The sequence below is a fragment of the Pinus tabuliformis genome, chromosome 6 (assembly GCF_031772625.1).
Source record: "Pinus tabuliformis cultivar Carrire ecotype Pingquan chromosome 6, CPIR1, whole genome shotgun sequence".
NCBI lineage: Eukaryota > Viridiplantae > Streptophyta > Pinopsida > Pinales > Pinaceae > Pinus > Pinus tabuliformis.
In genome coordinates this window covers 1555685995-1555700662 of record NC_142292.1, presented here as the reverse complement: position 1 = coordinate 1555700662, position 14668 = coordinate 1555685995, and the positions used below count along the sequence as shown (strand labels likewise).

General features: G+C 35.8%; 1 protein-coding gene across 12 annotated transcripts; it reads left to right on the top strand.

Moving 5' to 3' along the window:
- The first annotated feature begins 3696 nt into the window (after positions 1-3696).
- LOC149264661 (uncharacterized) lies at positions 3697-11402 on the top strand. Of its 12 annotated transcripts, none has more exons than XR_016259801.1 (8): positions 5669-5707; positions 5814-5911; positions 6104-6163; positions 6560-6679; positions 8682-8801; positions 10020-10268; positions 10503-10635; positions 10781-11402. XR_016259801.1 is itself a non-coding variant. In XM_089428746.1 (7 exons), the coding sequence occupies exons 2-6, from the start codon at positions 4791-4793 to the stop codon at positions 6112-6114; spliced, it is 591 nt and encodes a 196-aa protein (XP_089284872.1). In that variant the 5' UTR covers positions 3697-4000; positions 4700-4790; the 3' UTR covers positions 6115-6163; positions 6560-6633. The 12 variants fall into 12 exon arrangements, 9 of the variants coding, with proteins under 9 accessions (XP_089284872.1, XP_089284913.1, XP_089284865.1 ...); XR_016259791.1 differs by having other exon boundaries at positions 10497-10635; XR_016259802.1 differs by lacking the exons at positions 8682-8801; positions 10020-10268; positions 10503-10635; positions 10781-11402 and adding exons at positions 3697-4593; positions 4700-4799; positions 4992-5051 and having other exon boundaries at positions 5295-5707; positions 6094-6163; positions 6560-6624.
- Positions 11403-14668: the final 3266 nt, after the last annotated feature.

The window sequence follows — 14668 nt, the reverse complement described above, 5'->3', positions numbered from 1 at the left end:
TTTGGTCCCAGTACTCAATGACTATGGGAATTTCGCAAGGTTGACCCACTCCCTTCAAACTCACTAAGGTGCACAACCCTAAGCATCAAATTCCTTACACCCCGACCAGGCTTCGACATCCCAATCTACAATATCAGGCACTTGGCCTCCTAAAGATGGTCCCACAACCCCTCAAGAGCGATCCATCAAGAGATATACAGGACAAAGGAACCGTTGGAATATGTGGTGTTTACTGAGTTTGTCCCCAGCCCATATGGCGTTACATATTCTCCCTCACAGGTATGGGCTCCCACGAGATCATCAAATAAACCATCCCTCTCGACACATTTGTGGATTTCCTGTCAATCAACAAATCTCGAAATGTGACCAATATTGCATTAGTTATAATCATAGTATCATACAAAATAATCCACATGCCAATTCTTGCATGCCATCATGATAAGATAACATCATTGTTAATCACCACATTCTGAATATTAAAGAACTGATAAAGAACTACATGTTCCTACATGTCATAAAATATGCATGCAGTTACCACATTCTTCACATCATAATATCCTCATAAGTTATAACATCAATATCAAATACATATCATCACATAATAAATGAACCACATGTCAATTAACCTCATATCATAACATCATGAATATGAGAATCATCTCAATACATATAAAATATAGAGCAATGATACACTATAAGCATTCTTATCATGATTCATTAGAAAAATCAATTTCATTTTCTTGTATAAACAATGAATACCAACTATGAAATAAGATCATTCAATATCCATCTAGGATCTAGGTTATCTCATTAATACCATTAGTGTCATGTTTTCATCAACATACCAATTACTTTTCAATAATCATTTCCACTTCTTTCAACTCAAAAGTTGACCATTTACACTGTAGGTATACTGATTTAAGTACATCATTAAATTTCAAATGAGCCTCATTATCTTGAGACTTAATATCTCATCATGTAATCTTCCTTTCCCAAGGAAATTTTAGTGAAATTAATTGTTAAGATATTACTGATTGTACAATTATTCTTTAAATGATCACTTTACATATCTTGCTTAAACAAATGGCACAAATACACTAGGTTATCATTGTTTAATTCTTTTATCATGCTTAATCCACTTGTACAAGGGATGGTTGATCCTTGGTGATTTATCCATCACTCGATCATTATTATTGTTCACTTTAAATTGATTAGCTTATCTCATCAATTTCCCATCTCAATATCACTTGATCTATTTTATCATGGATCCACTTTTATTTAAGTTAGACTAGGAACTCTTCCCCTTAACTTTTGACTTGCCAAATACCATCTTTAAATTAGAATCAGAAGCACTTGGAATCAATACTACCATTATCATCCACAAAAAGGCTTTGTATGCCTAATTTGCTTGGCAATAACTTCTTTCAATACTAATGGAACAAACTTGATAAGTTGTTTTATATGAAGTTTCATTAGATCGTCAACCCACTCATGAAACAATAAGTGCTACTCTAATTTTCATATTGTTTTTATTCACATCAACACCCTTTCTTGACTATCACTAATCTTAGACTTACTATGCTAAGGTATTTTTCCTTTTTCTACCAAAAATATCTTCATATTTTCTATTTTTCTCTTATTCGTTCCCATCATACAAGCACTCATGATTTGATTACCTTTTTAATCTAATGTCCTCATACTTCCTATATTTCCTTAAAAATGACCTTCATCATTATCATAATCATTTCACTTCATTGGTTGATTTACTATATTTCGTTCTTGGTGGGCATCATCTTTATTTAGAGTTTACATTTATACTTCTATGATTCCATAACCAAGTTCCACAAGGATATTTATTCATGTGATATCTCAAGAGTGCTAAGTTATTTCATCCTTATTATTTGTAAATCCAATTCTTCAAAGCTACTACTTCTAGTTGAATTCTTCTATTTGTTTATAAATTTATCACTCACTCACCTTAAGTTTCTATCTGTTACTCATTTCAATTCATCCCCTCATTCTACATGGTCACAGTTCTGACGGCTACCATTTGTTATCTTCATTATAAAATTTACAAGTTTCACATTTTCCATATGGTAACTTGATCAAATCTACATTTCTAATATTAAAATCAACTTAGAAAATTCCTTCCATTCTTAAATTTGTTGTCTTTATACTTAATATTCCATCAACTCATTCTAATAAAACATCTAGTTTCCTTCCAGTTTCAATTCCAGTTGGTGTGTATCTGTAGTGAATTGCACTACTATTGTCTCAATTTGACCACTTCTAATTTCTTCACATCTTGCATTAATAGCTAATGTCTTCTTTACTTCATCACATTATCTCAACCAGATTAGCATAGCATGTGATTTCATATCACTTCATGTCTAATGGCCTTCTTATAATCTCCATGGTAACGCATTTATTACCTTTTCCAGAGGCAACATCCTTATAGCAAGATTGACCAAGTAACCTTTCCCCATGAATTCAACTGCTCATAAATCATCATTTACCATGAATCTATCCCATAAAGTCAAGTCAACATTGCCAAATTGCTTGTTTAATTATAACATCCATTTTTATTTATCTTGGTGTAAGAGTATGGATTCTTCACATAAAAAAAATGTTTCTTTGGACAAACTATAACTCTCCATATCGATGTAAATATAATACTTCTGAAATACTTGTTCTAGAATTTCTATTGAAATTCATTCTAAAATGAATAAACAAATAATATTTTAAGACTACTTAAAGAAATATCCTTATTAGTAGTTATTTTTCTAGGAATGTTCCTATAATTTAACATTTGGAATCAACTTAGGTGCTACCCTAAATCAACCCAAACTATTAAATGGGTAGTTAAGACATTGCCAAAGTGAAAATGAATTTAAAGCATTTAATAAAGTATTGAAACATGGTCTCAATCCTATATCCATTACTCATCTTACTGAAACTTCTTGCATGGATGCATGAATAAGATATGGTTCCAATCTTCATATGCTTTCAAGCTCTCTTAGTCATGCAGTTTAAGCTTATTCACATTCTCTACTAACAATAACATTGGTGCAAATAACAAATTAACATAAGACGTTGGATTAATAAATAAATAAAAATCTAATAATTATACAAATTTAATTAACTCAAAATATTAATAATAATTTAATTAACTCAAAATATTAATAATAATTTATTTAAATCAATATCCTAGCATCACAAATATATTAATTTTAATACCTTAACACACAAAAATTAAAAATATAACACATTTTTATTAATTTCAATTACTTCTACCATTCATTAACCTAAAGTTTCATAATCTGTTAATGTAATTAAAAAGTATCTTTTCATTGAAGTACAATCTTTTTTTTTTAATTCAAGCTCATGATATTTCAATCTTAATAGAGTTTAGGCTTCTGTGATCCATATCAAGTTAGAGAAAGATTTCGGTGCATATCACATAGAATTTCATTTGTCAACGCGTTTCGAACCAACTAGTGTGGTTCATCGTCAGGACAAGTTGAAGAAACAGATCTAACTCCTCATGTTAAATAGTGTGAGCTGAGCCTCCAACAGCTATCATCTTTAACGGCTATTTCAATCTTATAAAAAACAACCTTTTAAGAGCACATTTGACTATGCACCACGAATTTGCAACCAAATTTGTTTATTATTATATTCCAACCATAGTAATTACGCCGTAAGGCGTTTCCTCTGAGAGGAACTCCCCTCCGTGCCGCGGTGTCTCGTTATGGACCCTTAGATCGATTGTTAGACGATGGAATAAACTCCAGCCATTAGATCATCAGCCTTTTTAGAAACCAAGCGTCAGCGAAGAGAGGCCAACCGTCTGTGGATGGATGAGAGAGGACAGCAATCTGAGGCGCCTCGATCCCCTTCGATCTGAACATCAGGGAGCTCTATGAAGCGGATCATGTCCCTTGACGAAGATGGCAGGGTGTGGTGAGGAGAGCCGTCCATCCATTCGGCGGTGAAGAAGGTGACAGAAAAGCCATGGTACACAGTTTGGAGGATCTGCTAGCTTGACATTTTTTCCAAGCCATAAACAGATCTCGTGTGGATCCTTCTGGAATTGTATCCGAAACAGAGCGGATGCAGATCCACAGAAACACTATTCTTGGATCCGATCCAGTAACATAGATGGTGGGACGCCATACATGCCACATGCATATAAAGTTAAATTGTTGTGGGACTTGTAATTATGGGCTGTTTACTTTAAATGCAGGCCTCCAGTCTAGCGTCTAATTCAATCAGTTAACATTGTAGAACAATTTTTGAGTAAATGCATGTATTAAGGCATCTTTCAGACTTTGCATTTGAAGCATACAATGCAAAGTGCTCCTAAACTCTGCATTTGAAGCACACAAGACAGTATAATCAACCAACCATCTTGCTCTATATATATTCCAGAAGATGCTCATGCAAAGCCTCGTGGGAAATCCCCCTTGTTCATGATTGAAATATGGGCAAATGTTTTCTAACACTTACACTTGGAAACTCATAAAAATGAAAATTCTCAGAAAAACATTGCTTTTATGTCCATGTTTGTGCTTCTTTATTCAGAAGATTAAGGTGTGTTTGTCATTTGTTGAAATAATGCTATTATGCATGTTTGTTTGCTTATGTTCTCTTTTAGTCGTTTTTAGGTTTGGGCTAATTTGTAAGTCTGTGCTTTCAGATTTCTTGTCAGCAAACTATGTTCTGCAGATGTAAAGGACTTGACATATCAGCAGAAGCTAGCGTTTTGGATCAACATTTACAATGCCTGCATGATGCATGTATGATACTAACATTCCCCCTGGTTTGCATGTATAGTTTCTGTTTATTGTTATCTAAACAAACTCATTCAACTTTTTAAGTGGTTCTCCCAGTCTTCATTTATTGCTTTCTAAACAACTGATCTTCACTCTAGGATGCATCTTCCTGTGACTAATACAATTTTTTGAACTTTTACGCTTAGAGAACTTCAGGCCTTCCTTGAACACGGAATACCAGGCACACCTCAGAAGGTTGTTTCGGTAATGCGCAAGGTATGACATTGCCAAATATGAGAATGCAATCAATCGACTTTATTGCTCATTTCTTACCACAGTAGCTGTCTGTATCAGAGTGCAAACATTGAAGGAAGAGTATAGTTTTTTTTTCCAAGAAAAGAATTATGAATTCATTTCAAGTAAAAAATAAGTTACATTTCTTATGTGCACCTGCACTTTCAGAATATCGTATGAGTAGATATTGATTCAATTTATGTATGATATTATAACATTTGCCAGACAGAGCATACTCTAGTGAATACTCATTTTGGACCAACGAAACTACCATCCCTGAATATTTTTGAAGAGGGGAAAAGCACACAACCAAACAAGCTTTCTGAAGAGATTGTGAAGTGTTTGATGAGTATTTTTTTGAAGCTAACAAGACCATCGTTGGCAACCAATAAGGAGACATCGTCAACAGTTTCACGGTTGACTTTTTCAAGGTCAAAGAGTTATGGCTCGAGAAGCCCTTTGAGCCGTAAAATACCTACAGAATGTTCAGAAGAAATGCATTTCAAAGATCCTTATGGTGTTTGTTCTGAATCAATCCTGAGAGATATTGGTCCATACAAACATTTCCATGATATCACTACACACTCATTTGACTTGGGTCGACTACCAAGTTGTGCTTCTTTATTCAGAAGATTAAGGTGTGTTTGTCATTTGTTGAAATAATGCTATTATGCATGTTTGTTTGCTTATGTTCTCTTTTAGTCGTTTTTAGGTTTGGGCTAATTTATAAGTCTGTGCTTTCAGATTTCTTGTCAGAAAACTATGTTCTGCAGATGTAAAGTGCTTGACATCAGCAGAAGCTAGCGTTTTGGATCAACATTTACAATGCCTGCATGATGCATGTATGATACTAACATTCCCCCTGGTTTGCATGTATAGTTTCTGTTTATTGTTATCTAAACAAACTCATTCAACTTTTTAAGTGGTTCTCCCAGTCTTCATTTATTGCTTTCTAAACAACTGATCTTCACTCTAGGATGCATCTTCCTGTGACTAATACAATTTTTTGAACTTTTACGCTTAGAGAACTTCAGGCCTTCCTTGAACACGGAATACCAGGCACACCTCAGAAGGTTGTTTCGGTAATGCGCAAGGTATGACATTGCCAAATATGAGAATGCAATCAATCGACTTTATTGCTCATTTCTTACCACAGTAGCTGTCTGTATCAGAGTGCAAACATTGAAGGAACTTTCTGTAACTTATATAATGACAGGTTGCCCTGCTTCTACAATGATAATAAGATTATCAAAGAACTTGTGGAATTTCCTATCGACATTATTTTGCAGTTATTTAATTTCTGTGTGTACTGTATTGGAGGGTTACACGCAGTCCTTAATGTGGGAGGGCAATTGATGAATGCATTGGCTATTGAACATTTCATACTTCGAACACCCTTTCACTCTAATAATTTTCCTTTCCAGTGAAGATATTTCAAATTCTTCCAACTTATGTATCTAACTGACCTTTCTGTGTTGACTGAATGCCAGGCCTATTGGAAAAATGGAAAATCTGACGAGGAGGCTATGATGCGGGCTGTTTATGGTTTAGAGTGTTCTGAGCCATTGATTACGTTTGCATTGTGTTGTGGAAGTTGGTCCTCTCCTGCTGTAAGTAGTAGATCTGCACTTGGGCTTATGTGCATGTGTCGTGAATAAATCTGCCTAATAGTTCTATAAATGAGTTATTGAAATTTGAAATCAAAGTATCAACCATGGTTTTCTGCTGGAGCCCTAAGCTTTGAAACGCAAAATTAAAATCAAACTAATAGCCAACACATAAAGAAAAACAGTGGTCTAAGTTGCATGGAAATGATGGATCTGTCAGAGTTTTTGAAAAGTCAGGATCTGGATGTGGGGAAATGGGGTGTGTGTGAGAGAGAGAGTGAATCATAAACATAGAAAATTCATATCTCTGAAAACACTATGTTCGAAATTGATTATTGTTCTCAAATATATATATATATATATGATAAACATAGAAAATTCAAAATCTTTGAAAACGTTATGCTCTGGATTTTTCTCACAAACTCAGAAATGCAGACTGCTACAAAATCTCAGATTTGTATGTTCTAGGATGGGAGGATGGTCTATTTTGTAGGGAGAAATTATGGTTTTAGGGCCCTGCACTCTGCCATTTTTAATTTTAATTTTATGTTTCTTTGTGATTTTTAAAATATGTTCTTTTTGTTGGAGGATCTGCTAGCTTGACATTTTTTCCAAGCCATAAACAGATCTCGTGTGGATCCTTCTGGAAATGTATCCGAAACAAAGCTGGATGCAGATCCACAGAAACACTATTCTTGGATCCGATCCAGTAACATAGATGGTGGGACGCCATACATGCCACATGCATATAAAGTTAAATTGTTGTGGGACTTGTAATTATGGGCTGTTTACTTTAAATGCAGGCCTCCAGTCTAGCGTCTAGTTCAATCAGTTAACATTGTAGAACAATTTTTGAGTAAATGCATGTATTAAGGCATCTTTCAGACTTTGCATTTGAAGCATACAATGCAAAGTGCTCCTAAACTCTGCATTTGAAGCACACAAGACAGTATAATCAACCAACCATCTTGCTCTATATATATTCCAGAAGATGCTCATGCAAAGCCTCGTGGGAAATCCCCCTTGTTCATGATTAAAATATGGGCAAATGTTTTCTAACACTTACACTTGGAAACTCATAAAAATGAAAATTCTCAGAAAAACATTGCTTTTATGTTCATGTTTGTGCTTCTTTATTCAGAAGATTAAGGTGTGTTTGTCATTTGTTGAAATAATGCTATTATGCATGTTTGTTTGCTTATGTTCTCTTTTAGTCGTTTTTAGGTTTGGGCTAATTTATAAGTCTGTGCTTTCAGATTTCTTGTCAGCAAACTATGTTCTGCAGATGTAAAGGGTTTGACATATCAGCAGAAGCTAGCGTTTTGGATCAACATTTACAATGCCTGCATGATGCATGTATGATACTAACATTCCCCCTGGTTTGCATGTATAGTTTCTGTTTATTGTTATCTAAACAAACTCATTCAACTTTTTAAGTGGTTCTCCCAGTCTTCATTTATTGCTTTCTAAACAACTGATCTTCACTCTAGGATGCATCTTCCTGTGACTAATACAATTTTTTGAACTTTTACGCTTAGAGAACTTCAGGCCTTCCTTGAACACGGAATACCAGGCACACCTCAGAAGGTTGTTTCGGTAATGCGCAAGGTATGACATTGCCAAATATGAGAATGCAATCAATCGACTTTATTGCTCATTTCTTACCACAGTAGCTGTCTGTATCAGAGTGCAAACATTGAAGGAACTTTCTGTAACTTATATAATGACAGGTTGCCCTGCTTCTACAATGATAATAAGATTATCAAAGAACTTGTGGAATTTCCTATCGACATTATTTTGCAGTTATTTAATTTCTGTGTGTACTGTGATTGGAGGGTTACAGGCAGTCCTTAATGTGGGAGGGCAATTGATGAATGCATTGGCCATTGAACATTTCATACTTCGAACACCCTTTCACTCTAATAATTTCCCTTTCCAGGGAAGATATTTCAAATTCTTCCAACTTATGTATCTAACTGACCTTTCTGTGTTGACTGAATGCCAGTCCTATTGGAAAAATGGAAAATCTGACGAGGAGGCTATGATGCGGGCTGTTTATGGTTTAGAGTGTTTTGAGCCATTGATTACGTTTGCATTGTGTTGTGGAAGTTGGTCCTCTCCTGCTGTAAGTAGTAGATCTGCACTTGGGCTTATGTGCATGTGTCGTGAATAAATCTGCCTAATAGTTCTATAAATGAGTTATTGAAATTTGAAATCAAAATATCAAACATGGTTTTCTGCTGGAGCCCTAAGCTTTGAAACGCAAAATTAAAATCAAACTAATAGCCAACACATAAAGAAAAACAGTGGTCTAAGTTGCATGGAAATGATGGATCTGTCAGAGTTTTTGAAAAGTCAGGATCTGGATGTGGGGAAATGGGGTGTGTGTGAGAGAGAGTGAATCATAAACATAGAAAATTCAGATCTCTGAAAACATTATGTTCGAAATTGATTATTGTTCTCAAATATATATATATATATATATATATATATATATATATATATAGATATATAAACATAGAAAATTCAGAATCTTTGAAAACGTTATGCTCTGGATTTTTCTCACAAACTCGGAAATGCAGACTGCTACAAAATCTCAGATTTGTATGTTCTAGGATGGGAGGATGGTCTATTTTGTAGGGAGAAATTATGGTTTTAGGGCCCTGCACTCTGCCATTTTTAATTTTAATTTTATGTTTCTTTGTGATTTTTAAAATATGTTCTTTTTGTTGGAGGATCTGCTAGCTTGACATTTTTTCCAAGCCATAAACAGATCTCGTGTGGATCCTTCTGGAAATGTATCCGAAACAGAGCTGGATGCAGATCCACAGAAACACTATTCTTGGATCCGATCCAGTAACATAGATGGTGGGACGCCATACATGCCGCATGCATATAAAGTTAAATTGTTGTGAGACTTGTAATTATGGGCTGTTTACTTTAAATGCAGGCCTCCAGTCTAGCGTCTAATTCAATCAGTTAACATTGTAGAACAATTTTTGAGTAAATGCATGTATTAAGGCATCTTTCAGACTTTGCATTTGAAGCATACAATGCAAAGTGCTCCTAAACTCTGCATTTGAAGCACACAAGACAGTATAATCAACCAACCATCTTGCTCTATATATATTCCAGAAGATGCTCATGCAAAGCCTCGTGGGAAATCCCCCTTGTTCATGATTGAAATATGGGCAAATGTTTTCTAACACTTACACTTGGAAACTCATAAAAATGAAAATTCTCAGAAAAACATTGCTTTTATGTCCATGTTTGTATGCTTTTTACAAGGATTTCCAAAAATAGGTGTTCACATCTCTGAATCTTTGGTTTTGTCAATGGACAGGTGCGGGTATATACATCTAATAAGGTGGAAACGGAATTGGAAGCAGCCAAAAGGGAATATTTGTTGGCTGCTATTGGTGTTACTGCTGAGAGGAAGGTCCTTATTCCAAAACTGTTAGATTGGTATATGTGGGATTTTGCAAAGGATAAAAAATCCTTGTTAGAGTGGATATTTGAGCAATTACCGATCTCTTCAAGAGCTACTGTGGAGGAATGCTTGAAAGGAAAGACAGATGAATGTGTTTCACAGGTGACAGAAGTAATGCCATATGAATTTGCTTTCCAATATCTTCTACCCTTGTAATTACATACATACACAGAGTCGTACATTACAATGTGGGGCCAAAATTTTATTTGAATTTGTAAATATCCTTACTATAATTAGTCAGGATATTGAAAATATGGCTGACTGTGAAATTGTATTATATTAAAATAATTGTTGTTTCTTCTTTACTGCGATAATCATAAATCTGCAAAGGTGCAGAGTCTACATGGTAGATGCAAATTCTCCTGATCCTGTTATACGGGCAGCCTGAAGAATTCTTTGGTTTGAAACTGCTTATGCTGAAGTTAAGGTCCTGTTTGATGGTCTGGCGGTGGATCAGAAATGTTTACAAGTAAAAAGCTTTGGTTTTATCTTTCAGCTGGTTCTCTGCTCTTATTTCCTTGTTCTGCTCTTATTTCCTTGTTCTTCGTGACTTTAGGCGTTCAAGCCCTATCAGATACCCTAATCAGTTTTCCTGTATTTGAAATGCAACGCAGGACGTTGGGACCTGGAGCTGGCTCAACCTGCTTGGTAGGGCAACGTGTCTACAGTGGCGGAGTTTCCAGTTATGGGTAAGAACTTTCCCTAGTTGGAGGGGAAACTTAAAGCGTGGCTATGGCTCTCTGCATCTATGGGATGCCTGTTTCGTAGCCAAAAAGCTCAATTTAGAAGAGGGTTAGAGCTTTTAATGGGTTTTTTTCCCAAATGTAAATAAATTTTGCTATGACGATGTGATTATCATTTCAGATATTACCCAGAGCTTATTCTGCTCTGAAATTATGTAGTTTCCTGTTATTCTCTTTTGTGACGATGAAGGTTTATAGAGCTGTGCCGGTTAATTATTCTGCGGTTTGATATGGCTACCAGGGCCAGCAGTCGACGGCACCATTTGCTTAAATTTGTTTTTGAATCTTTGCTAAATATGTATACCCAGTTCGGGGTTTGCGTCTTCGGTTATATCTTCAGAAAATAATGTGATGTATACTCAATTCCTTGCTTACTTGTGTTTGCCCGTATGTTATATCGTTTACATATTTCAAGGAGTTGTCTACGTTATAAAGAGTTATAAATCTTCGATTTGGATATGTGGTATCGGCCAACCTGATCTCCGTTTAATAATTGCAGCTTGTTTACCAGTTACATACGTTTAACATTACCTACTGTATGTTCTTTTCCTTTGTAATTGCGGGGTCTGCTACCCAGTGTCATTATAGCCTGGCCTCCTCAGTTTCCAAGTTTCTTCCGGGAGCTTATGATCCACTCCCAACCTCCAGGGTTCATCATTTTGTGCTGTTATTGCCGCCAATGGAAGATCGGGTCGAGTTGCAGAGGCAGAGAAGATGTTTGAAAAGATGGTTAACGCAGGTGTGGAGCTAGATGTTTTTGTTTATGGTGCCTTGATAAATGCATTTGCTGAAGCTGGATGTGTGGAAGAAGCTGTACGTTACTTTCAAATAATGCAAAATGCTGGTTTTGTAGGCAACTCTGTGGTGTATAGTTCTTTGATTAAGGTTTATAGTAAACGTGGTTTTTTGAAGGAAGCACAAGAAACATACAAACGCATACAAAAATTGGGTGTTGAACCAGATGCCTTTTTATTAGGCTGTATGCTTGACCTTTATGCTCGCACTGATATGGTGACTGAAGCACAAGAAGTATTCAAAGTTTTGAAGGAAAAGCAGTAGGCAAATGAATTTTCTTTTTCCATGATGTTGTCCTTATACAAAAAGAATGGAAGGCTTAATGAAGCCACTGAAATTGCAAAGGAAATGTTAGAATCTGGATTTCTTACTAACGTTCTTTCTTTTAATAGCGTCATTAACCTGTTCATTGCAGATGGAAGATTGAGAGAGGCTGCTGAAGTTTTTCATCAAATGTTAAAACTAAAGGCTTCAACCAATGAGAATACATACAAAACACTGGGCATTCTTCTGAAGAGAGGAGGTATTCCAAGGGATACAGTAGAGTAGCTCGATGTTGCACGTAAAAGTGGGCTTCCACATGGTATTCAGGCCTTGAGAATGACAATCTTTTCTGCAGTGGGGATGCATGTTGAAGCTTTGGAATCTTGTGATGAACTGAGAGCTTCTGGGTTGGATTTTGATGTGTCTTCTTACAATGCTGTTATATATGCACTTGGTAGTGCTGGGAGGATTAATGAAGCTTACAACATGTTCATGATCATGCAAGCCAAAGGTCTTGAACCAGATACAATTACTTATGCATGTATGACAATTAGCTATGGGAAGCTAGGGTTGGTAGACGGTGTTAGGAGAATGTTTTACAAAATGAAACAGAAGGGTTTTCAGCCAAACGAATTCATGTTCAAGGCAGTTATAGATGCCTATAAAAGTGCTGGGAAGTTTGCTTTAGCCAGATTTGTTACCCAGGAGAGGGAGTTCATGCATCAGTTGCAAGATCATGTCACATTATATAAGATTATGCAGATCTGGTTTCGAGCTCGATTTCATGTGCACAGCTTTTAAAAGGAAGCTGGCATACCCTGTATTCATGCTGTTGTGTCTTTTAACATTTTGTAAAATTGTAACAGGTTATTTTTTTTTTGGGAAATTTAAATCTATGCTCCTTGTATAGCTTCCACATGGTATTCAGGCCTTGAGAATGACAATCTTTTCTGCAGTGGGGATGCATGCTGAAGCTTTGGAAGCTTGTGATGAACTGAGAGCTTCTGGGTTGGATTTTGATGTGTCTTCTTACAATGTTGTTATATATGCACTTGGTAGTGCTGGGAGGATTAATGAAGCTTACAACATGTTCATGATCATGCAAGCCAAAGGTCTTGAACCAGATACAATTACTTATGCAAGTATGACAATTAGCTATGGGAAGCTAGGGTTGGTAGACGATGTTAGGAGAATGTTTTACAAAATGAAACAGAAGGGTTTTCAGCCAAACGAATTCATGTTCAAGGCAGTTATAGATGCCTATAAAAGTGCTGGGAAGTTTGCTTTAGCCAGATTTGTTACCCAGGAGAGGGAGTTCATGCATCAGTTGCAAGATCATGGTCACATTATATAAGATTATGTAGATCTGGTTTCGAGCTCGATTTCATGTGCACAGCTTTTAAAAGGAAGCTGGCATACCCTGTATTCATGCTGTTGTGTCTTTTAACATTTTGTAAAATTGTAACAGGTTATTTTTTTTTTGGGAAATTTAAATCTATGCTCCTTGTATAGAGAAATTGTGGATAAAAGGGTACTAGTAGTTCTTTTAGTGTATAACCAAAATGCAAATAAAAATACATTGGTCATTCCCTTCTCCAATATAAATTAAGACTTTGAAAACAGAGGAGGGCACCCCAAAATCCTGAAGCTTGACAGTGGTATCCGAGATTCTCAAAAATTTCTGTAAGATTTTCTCAAAATCCTATTAGAATTTCTATTTCTTTTGAGCAAAATTGTGATCTGTTTAGACTACGCGATTGAGGAGATGCATTATCTATTGAAACTACAATTTTGCCCCGACGGCCTAGTTCTCATCAGAATATGGTGAAAAAAATTAATGTGTTTAAATCGTTTTTTCGTTTCAGAAATAAAATAGTGATTTCAAATTCTCATTAATTTTCTACACGATTTCAATTATAAACTGGCTAAACATCCTAACACCCAAATTAATCTCCTGAGTGGATCATTCAACACAAAGAAGCAATCTAACTTTCGTTTGTAACACAAGCGATACTTAAAGAAGTGGTGGATGTGAATGCTCAGAAAATGGGAAAACGATATATGAGATCACCAACCGGTCATCCCTTTAAGTCAAGAACATATGCCTTTTCTATTACGTTACCAGACTAAACTTTTGTTCAAGGCTCTGTCTCACTGTTGCACCAATGGAAAGTAGAGCAGACTACTGGTCGGCCAGGGCCCAGCATAGATCCATGCAAACGAAAGGCAGAGACATGTGACTGTGATACTAGCCACAACCTCACATAAATAAATACATGCCCAGGCAAGCCTGACAGAGGGCAACTCCATTGAATTAATATATGAATTAAGGGTATCATGGTTCAGAACAACATAATGCTCAAATGTGAAGCCAATGAAATTATATAAGATTACCCTGCTCCTTTCTTACTAATTTTCTCTTTATAAACTAGCCATTTGGAACTTTGATGTTACACATTCAAATTCTAGTATCATCCACCTGTTTAATTCTCGTGTTTGGGCATCTGCAATATTTGACGACATAATGCCTTTAGAAGCACATAGTTTGTTTGACTACCTGTCCACTATTAGTTTGTCTATGCTCATTATGGTAAATTTGATCTTACACCTTGAACAGGCTTTACTTGTAGTTTACTAAATCCAATGGCTAGTTTTTTGGGTATCCGACACTTGATTAATTCTCACCTCGGGCAATCTTTG